General features: G+C 39.3%; 1 protein-coding gene across 1 annotated transcript in view; it reads right to left on the bottom strand.

Moving 5' to 3' along the window:
* The window catches only part of LOC131343381 (E3 ubiquitin-protein ligase rnf213-alpha-like), a 96,828-nt gene that overhangs the window by 17,036 nt on the left and 66,467 nt on the right, over window positions 1-13,325 (bottom strand). Inside the window, exons 35-51 of the mRNA XM_058375029.1 lie at window positions 12,048-12,163; window positions 11,705-11,830; window positions 11,519-11,565; window positions 11,100-11,241; window positions 10,727-10,865; window positions 10,439-10,621; window positions 9,258-9,388; window positions 7,525-7,685; window positions 7,021-7,206; window positions 6,716-6,897; window positions 6,250-6,370; window positions 6,059-6,156; window positions 2,438-2,605; window positions 2,190-2,341; window positions 1,855-1,942; window positions 1,269-1,374; window positions 684-861 (exon numbers count right to left, since the gene is read on the bottom strand). Coding sequence (XP_058231012.1) covers window positions 684-861; window positions 1,269-1,374; window positions 1,855-1,942; window positions 2,190-2,341; window positions 2,438-2,605; window positions 6,059-6,156; window positions 6,250-6,370; window positions 6,716-6,897; window positions 7,021-7,206; window positions 7,525-7,685; window positions 9,258-9,388; window positions 10,439-10,621; window positions 10,727-10,865; window positions 11,100-11,241; window positions 11,519-11,565; window positions 11,705-11,830; window positions 12,048-12,163 — 2,324 coding nt within the window. The remainder of the gene's footprint in view (window positions 1-683; window positions 862-1,268; window positions 1,375-1,854; window positions 1,943-2,189; window positions 2,342-2,437; window positions 2,606-6,058; window positions 6,157-6,249; window positions 6,371-6,715; window positions 6,898-7,020; window positions 7,207-7,524; window positions 7,686-9,257; window positions 9,389-10,438; window positions 10,622-10,726; window positions 10,866-11,099; window positions 11,242-11,518; window positions 11,566-11,704; window positions 11,831-12,047; window positions 12,164-13,325) is intronic.

Below are 13,325 nucleotides of genomic sequence, written 5' to 3'. Positions count from 1 at the left end.
TTTTTTAAATGTTTTTGTATGTCTATGTGATAAAAGATAGATGATTTAATAATTTCGGATCAACTTAATTTGATTTTTGTTTACTCATGATGTTTACATGTCGGTCCTTCATTCACGATGTTTCACCATTATTCATGTTTTTCTCTTATTTCAGCCTTAAGCATTATCTCCATTGTGTTGAGTGTGTTCTTTGCACCTCAGAGTTCTATACTCCTCAGTATGAAAGATTCTTCTGTCATCTTTCTTTAGGGCAGTGGTGGCTCAATCGGTTAGTCCTGCGTCCTGATCCCCAGACCGCTGCCTGTGTTTCGACTATAAACTTGCCTAACATATTGAATTTCTATTCCGACTGCTTAATAAACCCCTCTAACTGCATTCACATCTGTCCCATAAGCATAAGACTGCAACACAACAACAAAAGAGTTCCTTAGGTTTCATTTAAAAAACAAATGGCAAGGCCCTAATATTTCAATGGACAGTAGCACTGGTCAATCCAAATTACAGTGAATTTCTAATTAATGTGAAAATTAATTTTGTGTGCCAAAAAGTAAAGGCAAAAATGCTGCATCACCTCCAGGTCAATGCTAAGTCTCATATATCTAATGTGTTTTAGGTCAGTAAATTTCACATTTAAAAGATGAATATATAGAGTATAAAATGTGAAAGTAAAAATTTTGATGGACCTTCAGTCAGTACACTCCTGATGGCCTCAGAGGCAACCGTGATGGCAAACCGCAGCTTTGCGATGGTGTGGAGATCCTCAGAAATCATGTTCTGGTCAGATTTGTTCAACACACAGGTACGAAGACATTCACTTGCCTTGTTGATAAGAGATCCTTGACTGGAAAAGTGGATGTGATCCTGCAGGACATTTTAATAAGTACAGTTATAAAAAAGATTAATAAATCAAAGCTTTTTCAGAGTTGAGTTCTGCCCATAAAGTGCCCTCAATCTCATGGCATAGAGTGTTTTGGTGAACTGGCATGTTTAGATGTTTCCCGCTGATACATGGCATGGTAAAATAACAAGATGTGCTGGATCAAGTGCTATTCTATGCACTGCATGAGAGGAATGATATTAGGGTTTATGTTACTTCCATGCACATTGTTATTTATGTAAAAATATTAGTTTTGTTGGTCTAAAAAATCTTTTACACTAATGTTCTTGACCTTTCTACTTGCTCTTTAAAGAGATTAATTAGATGTATGAAAGCTGCAAAAATATTTTTTGTTATAATGACATGGAGTATTATGAGAGACAGTGCTGACCTCGATGCTGCGCATCACCATGAAGTAGATTTCATTAGCATTCCTCTCGTTTGATTTCACAGCCTCTTCAATGAACCTCTGGAGCTGAGGTGCTGTTTCCTCCATTCTGCCCAGAAAACAAATGGCAGCTCTTAATTTTAGCTAAGTGATTTTAATTCAATAGAATAGAACGACAAAACAAATGTCACAGTGCTACCAGATTCTGGATTCTGACTGGTCAGAAGTCAGAACATAAAGAGAGAATATTAAGCTAAAACAATATAATTGAGCTATACCAATACAGACTGCAACACATGCATCTACAGAAAAAATGCTCTTCACCCCTCTCTCTCTCTCTCTCTCTCTCTCTCTCTCTCTCTCTCTCTCTCTCTCTCTGTACACAGCATGAGAGGTGGCAGTGGTTCAGCATCATGGAGACATACACTTACACATACAATACATACACTTAAAGAAAACCATTCCAGTCCAGTTCACTAGAAGTCAGTATTCACAATTATTAGATCCAGTGCATCACTTTTACTTTTAATCTCTAATGATAAACATAAACTTTTCTAAGAGCAAAGAAATGAACAAATGAACACAATACCCGCATTTCAGTAGGATCTTGAGTACGAGAGACTGGACAGCCGGGTCTGGGTTCATGTACTGCTGTAATGTGGACCTCTCACTGGAAGCTGTGTTATATGATAAGGATGTTCATTTTTATATTAATTTTAATACCGTTTACTTGGACATGCAGTACCAAACATCAAATATTTTCTTTTTGTAGTGTAGTTCTGTAGACCAGTTTCACTACTACAACTTTATAAAAAGGTTTTTTCTAATTGAATCATATATTCTGGAATTATTCTCAATCTTGTGTATTTCAGGACTTAATTTAATATAAAATACTGAATAATTCAAATTACATTCCATAATTACCTTCTGTAGATGGGCTACAGCTTACATAGTCCATGAGTTTGTTCAGTACATTGTCAGTTAGTTGCTCTTTGCTGCTAATGAAGTTCCACATGAACTCCACGAAGAAGGAATTGCACTTTCTTCTAAATCTGTTCACTTTTAGAAAGGTGTCTCTGGTAAAAGGGGAAAGAATTGTACTTTAATAATAAATAATAATAAATTTTATTTATTTATTTTTTTTAAATAACAGTAAATCAAGGTTTTCCTACTTAGCCACAACTCCACAAGGTTTGTAATCTTGACTGATCTGTTTTTTGCACTTCCTACACTGTGTGTCTTCATGTGACTTTAAACAAGATATGTGAAACATGTGTCCACATTCCACCTCAGCTGTGTCGTCCTCTGTGAAGTCTTTATCACAGTAGCCACATACGACTCTGATGATAAAAGAGAACAAAAAGTTCACAAATATTTTATAGTTGCTGTTTAACTTTAAATTATTAAATTGAAAGTACAGTAACCCTTAATAACAGTTAATATAATATTTGCTAGTAGCAAATATTAGCTAGTAGCTGACATTTGTTAATTCAGCTCCTATTACCCATGTTGCATTTTTCAACATAAAAATTAAAAGATTTTTCTATCTTCTCCCTTACCAGACATTCAGGCTAAAACATGTTCTAGAGAGGTGTTCTGTACAGTGTGAGTGTTCTAGTTACCTGCTTTAGACATGTGCTACTGCCTAGATTAATTACCATATCAGTGCATATTGCATATATACTGATAAGTCATAACATTAATGGTAGTCATGGTGTTTCACTGTGCTCTACTTTTCCTTGTTTTGTGTTGTTATTCAGTTTTCTGCCACAGTTCTGGTGGCTCCCATTCCAGGGCTACTACCCCAGCTGGGTGGATTTAATCTTCATAGATTGCAAAACAAAAGATGGTGGAATCTGTATCTATATTAACAACAGTTGGTCCAATGATGTGAAAGTACTGTCTCAACTCTGTTCCCCAGACCTGGAGGCCTTCAACATTAACTGCAAGCCCTTTTGCTCGCCCTGTGAGTCTCCTCATTCATTCTCATTGGTGTCTACATCCAGCCGAAGTGCAGTGCATGCTGGCGGATGAGATACTGCGTGTGGAACGGACAAACCTGGACGCCTTGGTTATTGTCCTAGGAGACTTTAATAAAGGTAATCTGTCCCACAAACTGCCCAAATACAAACGGTTTATTATGTGCCCGACCAGAGAGGGGAACATGCTGGACCATTGCACTGGGCCAGTCCGACGACATCGTTGTGCATTTGATTCCTGCATACAGGCAGAAATTAAAACTCTGCAAACCTGTTGTGAGGACATCAAAGACGTGGACCAGTGAAGCTGTAGGGGAACTTCAGGGGTGTTTGGACTGTACAGACTGGGATGTTTTTAGGTCTGTCACCAACAGTCTGGATGAGTACACAGACACATTAACTTCTGAGGACAGCGTCATTTCATCACACACTGTCTATTATAAGAATGACACACCCTGGTTCACAGCCAAACTCAGACAGCTTAGGTCAGAGAAAGAGGCCACATTCAGAAGTGGGGACAAAGGATAATACAAGGAGGCTAAGTACAGATTTAGCGAGGAGGTGGGAAGAGCTAAAGAATGAAACAGCAATTCCAAACCAACGACTCTGCCTCTATTTGGAAAGGGCTTAAGGCAATCACCAACTACAAGCCTAGAGCCCCCCACTCTGTGAACGACTAACAAAGTCTTTTGAGCGCCTCATGCTGTCCTACCTCAAGGACATTACAGGTCCTTTCCTGGATCCACTACAGTTTGCCTACAGAGCCAACAGATCTGTAGACAATGCTGTGAACATGGCCCTCCACTTCATCCTTCGACATCTAGACTCCCCAGGATCCTACGCCAGGATACTGTTTGTGGACTTCAGCTCTGCGTTTAACACGATTGTCCCAGCTCTATTTAGAGACAAGCTCTCCCAGCTGAATGTGCCTGACTCCATGTGCCGTTGGATCATGGACTTCCTGACAGAGAGATGGCAGTTTGTGAGGCTGGGTAAGCATGTCTCTGACTGCTGGAACATCAGCACTGGATCCCCCCAAGGCTGTGTCCTTTCTCCTCTGCTATTCTCCTTGTATACCAACAGCTGTACATCTGGTCACCAGTGTGTCAAACTCCTGAAGTTTGCTGAAGACACCACCCTCATTGGCCTCATCTCTAATGGGGATGAGTTGGACTACAGGAGTGAGATGGACCATCTGGTGTCATGGTGCAGCACAACCTGGAGCTCAACTCTCTCAAGACAGTGGAGATGACAGTGGATTTCAAGACGGACCCAGCCCCCTCCCCCTGTCATCCTCTGTGACTCTTTGGTGACATCTGTTGAGTCCTTCCACTTCCTGGGCACCACCATCACCCAGGAGCTCAAGTGGGAGCAGAACATCAGCTCCCTTACCAAGAAGGCTCAGCAGAGGATGTATTTCGAGTGGCAACTGAAAAAGTTTCTTCTCCCTGCGAAGATGTTGGTGAACTTCTACACTGCCATCATCGAGTCTATCCTCACACACTCCTGTGTACATACTTCATATCTGTATAGATGTTTGGACAGTCACTTTCACTTTTACATTCTAAATTGCACTACTTCTCATGCAAAGTCTCTTTCTGTATACAGTATTATTTAATTTATTCTAGTTTATTCTAATACTGTGTACACATTTCTTATCTGCGTATATGGTCGCATCTGACCCCAAGACAAATTCCTAGTACTGTAAAGTGCTCTTTGCGAACCCTTTGCTGTACCTGGTGATAAAACTTTTCTGATTCTAATTCTATTGGATAGTTTCTTCTTATAAAGCTAAAACAGCTGTGTGCTGTGGTATCTGGCACTGAGACATTAGCAGCAGATCCTTTATGTTGTGAGGTGGAACTTCCATGGATCAGACTTGTTTGTCCAGCACATCCCACAGATGCTGGATCAGATTGAGATTTGGGGAATTTGGAGGCCAAGTCAACACCTTGAACTATTTGTTTTTCAAACCATTCCTGAATGGTTTTTGCAGTGTGCCAGGGACCATCATATTGCTGAAAGAGACCATGAACTCCAGGACCCAAGGTTTCCCAGCAGAACACTGCCCAGAGCATCACGCTGCCTCTGCCTGCTTGCCTTCTTCCCATAGTTAATAGTTCTGATGCCATATCTTCCCCATGTAAGTGACACACACACACCCAGCTGTCCACATGGTAGCTCTTCTGTGGGATCAGACCAGACTGCTAGCCTTTACTCTTCACACAACCATGCCCCTGACACTGGTTCACTGGTTGTCCTTCTATAGAGAACTGTGTCTAAACCAAACACCCAACTACACCTGCTGTTTTGGAGAAGCTCTGACCCAATCATCTAAATATCACAGCTTGGCCCTTGCTGAAGTCACTCAGATTCTTACACTTACTCACTTTTCCTGCTTCCAGCACATCAACCTCAAGAACTGACTTTTCACTTGCTGTGTAATGTATCAGACCCTGACAGATGACAGGTAACGAAATCAGTGTTACTCACTTCACCCAGTGAATCAGTAGTTTTAATGGTCTCCTTAATTCCATGTAACGTGTACCAGTGGTTGCCATGCTGATGTGCAACATGCTTATAAACTTACCACTTAGTGAGAAGACGATAAATTCAAAGATATAAATGGACAAATTTACAGATTTAGTAGAGTACAGACTCTATACATTTCCCTCTTAGCTTCAAGTTATTTAAGCTATTCAGTTGCACAGACACTTAATCACTGGATCTACATTTTACAGTTTATAAATGTAAAATGAATAATGTTCGTGTGTGCTAATATGAAACTTTAGTTGTCATTCTCATTTGACTCACTTGAACACATTACAAGCATTCTTGCTACATTTAGCCAGAGTCGCGATGACATGATCAATCACAAATTCCATCTGTTTTCCTTCTTCTGAGTTTAGTTTCTGTACAAAGAAATCAAGTGTTATTTACAGGAAGATAATTCATAATTCATAATGATTTATTGAACTTAAAAAAGATGGAAATAATTATCCTACCTTCCATGCAAACAACAGATTTCTTACAAGAAAGGTCAGTAGTTTTTTTTCCATTTCCTGCTCGTTTTGTAGGAGGTGGTCCATTAGAAGATAGATTATCCGGGTACTTTGCCAAATAAGTCTAAAATATGAAACCTGTTTCAGTGAGCTTGTTTTTATTTGTTGCCGTAAACCTCTGAAACTTCTACTACTACTATACAATATTTTAGGTGTTGCTTGAGATGTTACTTTTTAAAGAAGTTAAAGAATTTAAACCCTTATAACAGGTCAAACGGTACAGTCCTCACACCATGAACTTATCACATGATGCTATTCTAAATAATTAATACTGACTGAAAGATACTGACTTAAGTTGGAAAGCTGAGACACTACAATATTGTTTGCATTTAGAGTCGAGTTACATGGCTGCTTAACCCTAAGTGTCTTTAATTTGTCTTTTAGCATTAAGTGAATTTGCAGGACACACCTGATTTTTGTGATTAGTATTTCTGCATTTTCAGCATGGAGTGCCACCAGTGAGTCCTCTGAACAGATCAAGTCAACAGTCACAGACAGGGACTTCACTTTCTTTAGCCAGTCCTGGCAGCTGACAAAGTCTTTCAGCTCACTTTCTTTTGGCTGAAGGTCCTGAAGTACCTGGCTGAGTGCCTTAAAATAACAATATATTAATATATCCTCATTCCTGAAGTCCAGTGTATTGTCTATGACTTTAATTGTGTTCTTCTGTTGATGAGGGATGAATGGCAAAATTGAAACAAAAATAAATCCTACCTCAGTTGCTTCCCCTGCAGTGACCACATCCTTGTTTTGGGAAAATAAACTGTACAAAAGCTGATGGTTGTCATGCATATATTTATTAACTACATACAGCCATGGCAGAGGAACAGAGCCAGGATCATTTCCCGTTAAACTGTGATAGACACGTGGTGTGAGTCTAGTGAGTGTATCTGAAAAAGACTGCAGGACAGAACAAGCACACATTTGTCCATAGGTTTACAAATTTCCATTAATGTATAATGTATGATATATAACCATATTACATTGTTGTTGTAGAGTTTATTAATTTATTTGGTTAATCGAACCATGTTACTTTTTCTTACATTGTTACACAATGAACTTTGGTCTGAACAAGCAACAATTAATAAATCATTATGCAACATTAAACCAATGACTCAACAATAGAATTTACTGTAATGCTCCTGATTTTTCTCGTGACCACGGGAGAAATCCAATAATTATTTATTAAGATGTCTAGCAGTTTTCTTTTTCACCTACCTTATTTAGCTCATGTGGATACGATGGCATTGAGATGTTTACAAGATCTTCAGAAAACAGAGCAAACAGCTTATGGCCTTGTGTGATGTTTTTAATCCAGGGGAGCGGTATCAGTTCTTCAAACTTCTCACAGTGCCTCTTGGAAGGCTTAACACATGGTCCTAGAAGTATATATATGACTGAGTAAACACGTACATACATACATACATACATAGTCCTCCAAAAGTATTGGAATGTCCAAGGGTCAGTGCACATTCTCCCACACCACCCCATCACTGACTTCCTGTAGCTGCCCACATCAGGTCTAAAACCTACAAAGCCTATAATAAGGTACTTATTCTGCTCTGCACCACATTGCCACCAAGCCTCTGGCATGGCTCAAATGGACCTACTATCTCTCAAGGGAATGAAAGACATGTATCATGGCTGTCCAAGTCACAGGCAGTTTTCATACCTACTTCTTCATCATGCTCTTGAATTACACTTTGTAACATCATCATCTACGTCACTCTTCCAGTTTCATGGACATAAATACCATGCTCACGCTAACTCAGACACAAAGTATTGTTAGTTCATAATGAAATTCCAAGCCGTTGTTTTGTATTCCCTGCCATTGTGTGTTTTTTCTTTCAGTGTGAAGTATTGTTACCTGTTCTTTGGATTTGTTTGCCCTACAATTTCTCTGCTTGCTGTTTTGGATGTCTGTTTGGACACTTTCATTTAGTAAATATCTGCAAATGGATTCAGCGTCTATCGCCTCTGATTCCACCTCACACACTTGTGTTGAAAAAAATATTTTTGCTTACTTTAGGTGAACAGAAGTATAAGAACAGATAAGTCTGATAAGATTAAGTAACTAAAACTTTCCTTTTAATTTCATGTCCCTTGATCGCAAACACTGCCTCATGCCTGTGACTCAGTGACATCACCAGACTGTTATTTTTATATTCTGTTAAGTTTTTTCATGTTTGGAAATTGGAGTTTTCTATCTTTTCACTCTAGCTTCAAAATAGCTAAAAATACATAATACAAAATGTGTTGTGTTCTGTGTTGCTACACATATCTACATAAAAATAGCAGGAAATAAAACCTGAAATTGTTAGCTCTATTGTCATATCGCTTGACCCAGAAGTCTTCAATCTATGATTTGGCTTTGCTGTTCCAATAGTTTCTGAATGGACTCTATACTGTTATCAGCAGAGTTCTGTCATTGTTGCACAACCACATGGACAGCTTACTAATCGGTCTCAGCTATTGGTTACTCTTGACAGTTCACAATCCTCCAGCCACGCCCTTGTTGCTGTGCACCACATCAGCTAAGATCAAAGAGAGTGTGTGTGTGTGTGTGTGTGTGTGTATGTGTGTGTGTATGTGTGTATACAGCTATGTACTCTCACTGTGAAGCCTTGCTCCAAACTTGCAGTTACACCAGTATATCTATTCTTGCTTTTACATATACATGTTATGTCTCACCATGATTAGTTTTGTATTTAGATTTATTTGTGCAAATTGTGCTTCTCTCTTATTATGTTTTGTTTAATAAATCCACATTAGCATCCACACAGCCCTGCATGTATGTCTTGAACTTGGACCAATGTAATTAGCAATGTAAGTAATGTAAGTAGTATTCTGTCATTTTAAAGACTGTATAGAATTTTTGTATTGTATAGTAATGTAAAGAACAAACATCAGTTCAACTTTCAGACAGCTCAAACATCATGTGCATGCATTACCTTCCAGATTAATGACACCTGACCAAATCTCCTCAAATCTCTCTTTTAAAGCCCAGCTAAATGGGAAATGACAAGTCCATGACTTTGTCTGGTCTCCACTTGTTGACAGAACACATACCTGCCCATGATAGCTGGAAAATGGAGCAGGAAAAATATATTAAAATTCTCAAAATGATAAAAAAAATCTAAATTAAAGTAAGGCATTGAAAACATATAAAACATATACATCAATCAACCATAGCATTAAACCCACTGTCAGGTGAAGTGAGTAACACTAATGAGCACAGTGTCAGGATCATGAACACCCAAGACCCACTGATGTGTGAGGAGTGAAGGCTAGTCTATCTGCTCCATTTCCACAGAAGAGCTACTGAAGCACAAACTATTACAAAAGTGTCTCTAATAGAAAAGAGTCAGATCACACAGAGCATCACAGCTCCTGACCATGCTGACTCCTGTACACCACCCTAAGCTCCTACACTGGACATGTGAGCATCAGAACTGGACCATAGAGCAATGGAGGAAGGAGGCCTGGTATAATGAATCACATTTTGTGGATTCATGGGAAGAAGGCAAGCTGGTGGAGGCAGTGTGATGCTCTGGGCAATGTTCTGCTGGGAAACCTTGAGTCCTGGAGTTCATGGTCTCTTTCATCTGGATGATGCTTCCTGACACACAGCAAAAACCATTCAGGAACAGTTTGAGGCAAATGACCAAGAGATCAAGGTGCTGTCTTGGCCTCTAAATTAACCCAGATCTCAAACTGATCCAGCATCTGTGGGATTTGCTGGACAAATAAATCTGATTCATGGAGGTTCCACATCACAACTTACAGAACTTAAAGGATCTGCTGCTAATGTCTCAGTGCCAGATACTACAGCACACCTTCAGTGGAGTCCATGCCTCAACAACTCAGGGCTGTTTTGGTGGCCCAAGGGTCAAATACTGTATTTGACATTAATGTTATGGTTGTTCTGTATTTAATGCATTTATAAATACATATACAATACACACACATAACCATGGGAGTTCAGAAAATAATCTTTTATAATTGAATGATGAAAATAAGATGATATGTTTTTTTTTCAGCTTTCACTTCCTGAGGACCATCTCAAATTTAAACTTAAAGTATTTAAAGAAAGCACATTTTCCCTCTATTAAGAATAACACTGAATACTGACGTAGTGACTGGAATGTGCAGCAGATCCCACTGATCCTCCTGAAATACATTCAGCCAGAAGTCAGTCTTCTCCAGCAGCTGATCATTGATCAGATTATCTAGGTTATTGTCTCCATCAATGACTGCCAGTATGTGAGCTAGGGCCAAGGCTACACTGTCCTCCAGATGAACCCACAGCACATGCCTGAAAAACAAACCAATTTTTACACAAATATTTCATTCTTTTACTTATTGTTATTTATTATTATAAGTTTAATTCAAATAAGCTACACCTGATATATTTATTTACCTGAATGAACTGCCTTCAGCAACAAAACGACCAGAAAGTGCCTGAGCAACAACCCAGTTCTCTTTTCCTTTCCTTTTTTCCAGCTCTGAAAGGAAACTGACTATTCTCCTTTCCAGTGACTTAATGAAAGAATCAGATACTGTGGAAAAAAAATCATTGACATACATTTAGTCATCCTGCTGCATGAAATAACAGAACACAGAATAAACTAGGGTCATGAACAAGAGCTTGAACATAAAAAACGATGAAGCAATGGCAGCTGCTTACAACTTCCTGTTTATAAAGAGGCACCATTAAAGGCCAGATACCACCGCATTACTGAGGCATTAGTTCCAGTCACTCAATAAGGACTTGTTTACAGTGGACGTCTCACCTGAGTATTTGTTTTGTAGCAGCCCATGGAGAATCTCTATACGTTTTGTTGCTCTCTGAGTGTTATCTGCTTTGTCACACAGCTGCATAATACCCTTCTGTAAAGACTTCTTCATTAACAAGTGTGTGTCAACCAAGACATGCTGCAGGGAAAATTAGGAATAAACATATTTTAATTACAAAAAGATATTTTAAACATTGTTAACAGACTGTTAAAAATCTTAGCTCAATCACACACAAGTTTATGAACAAAACGCACACTTTATCACAAGTCATCAAAAACCCAGGGAAAATAATTATGAGTCATGGTCCAGTCCCACATGGTACCACAGTGGGACAGATCCCTCTACATCTGCAGACGCTGAATGAGGAGGGCAGTAGAAGAGAACACACACACACACACACACACAGACAGCTTACCTGTTTTTCAGAAAATGTGGTTTTCGAACTATCCATGTCAGGATTGTCTGTAAATATGCAAAATAATTACTTTATTACATTATTACTATAATACAAACACTATATGACTATAATATAACTCTAGTAGACTACAGGGAAAAAGGAATTAATATCCGAATGCAGGTTGCAATATTGTATAAACATTACCTGCTGCAGAGATGGAACATTTTGTGAGCGTTTCTGAGACAGTCATGCATTGCTGCAGATCATAAATGTCTCCTGGAAATCCTGGACTTACAATTAGTTCATCCATGTGTAGTGAAACCCAACCATCTAAAAGGAGACACATTTACATTTCTGACATTCAGAAGAAGCCCTTATCTAGAGTGACTTACAGAAGTGCTTTGGAGTCAATAAATCATCATGCTAGATCAGTAGTTCAGGGTCGAATCACAGTGAACAGGTATATATACATTACTTATAAAAGCTATTTTATAATTGATTACTCACTACACTATGCAAATCAAAACATTTATATAACAGGAATAACCTCCAAATGTAGCAATATATCCACAGCCTCCTGAAATCCGAGGGAGCCTTGTAAGAAGCACGACGTCAAAGGCAGATCCATGTGAGACTGAACGTTTGATCCGTGAAATGCTGTGTCTGAAAGTTACACACATTTATACAACTTTTAGATGAACTATTAATAGACATTATGTGATTACTGCGCTATATTTACAGTCAGAAATTAGGGGTTTTGAGCAGCATCTAGACCTCCATCTTTGGACACAAGGACTCTAATAAGAGGCTGGTATATTACCAGTATATTGCTGTATGAATAGCCCTACTTGTAATTATTACAATCACTGCAAATTTAGTTAAATTTATGATGTCTACCAAAATAAATATTCAGCAGCACATAAAACAGTAGTTGAATCAGCACATCCTACTGTTTAGAATTTAATTTTATTTATTTTATATATTTATTTATTTATGACATTTATTGAATGTCATAACGCTCTGGCACCCCTACCCACTTCCCCTAGTGCCTCCGGCCCTGGAACAACTCAGGGAGGCCAGATTCTTTACCAAGCTGGTGCGGATATGGGAGGGGGACAAGGGGAAAATTCCTAACAACCAGGGGCCAGTACAAGTACCTGGTCATGCCTTACAGGCTAACAAACACACCAGCAGTCTTCCAGTTGTTCGTGAATGAGGTGTTCAAGAACCTCCTGAACCAATGCATCATCGTTTATATCGATGACATCTTGATATACTCTAAGGACTACAACACTCATGTCGCCAATGTCCATTTGGTGCTTAATCACCTGCTTTAGCAACACCTCTTTGTTAAAAAAGAGAAACGTGAGTTTCACCAACACACCATCACATTCTTGGGCTACATCAGCAGCAGCCGAGCTAACCTCTCTTTCATCGTTGAGATAGACGATTCTAGCTGTGGAATAGGGGCTGAACTGTCGCACTGCTACGGAGACCCAGGGAAGCTCCACCCCTGTGCTTTCTACTCCCGAAAGCTGACTCCCACAGAGGAGCCTAGCGACTCAACCCCAGGCAAGCACAATGGGCACTGTTTTTCACTTGCACCCAAACCCATTCTGCCCCCCTCTGTAATTGTGCCACTGATAAGTTGGGACATCATGGAGGAGATCCATCAAGCCCAAGACGAAGCGCCAACCTTGGAGTGTTCCCCCTTCATGACTATCATGACTATACATCCCCAGTGTAGGTGTGGGTCCATAGTGTCCACAATACAGGACACCAAAACACCTTCTGGTGGCCCTTGCTTTTGGTGGCCCCATGCCAG

The sequence above is a fragment of the Hemibagrus wyckioides genome, linkage group LG22 (assembly GCF_019097595.1).
Source record: "Hemibagrus wyckioides isolate EC202008001 linkage group LG22, SWU_Hwy_1.0, whole genome shotgun sequence".
Classification (NCBI taxonomy): domain Eukaryota; kingdom Metazoa; phylum Chordata; class Actinopteri; order Siluriformes; family Bagridae; genus Hemibagrus; species Hemibagrus wyckioides.
The sequence above is the reverse complement of the archived record's forward strand: the minus strand, read 5'-3'. Positions and strand labels throughout refer to the sequence as shown.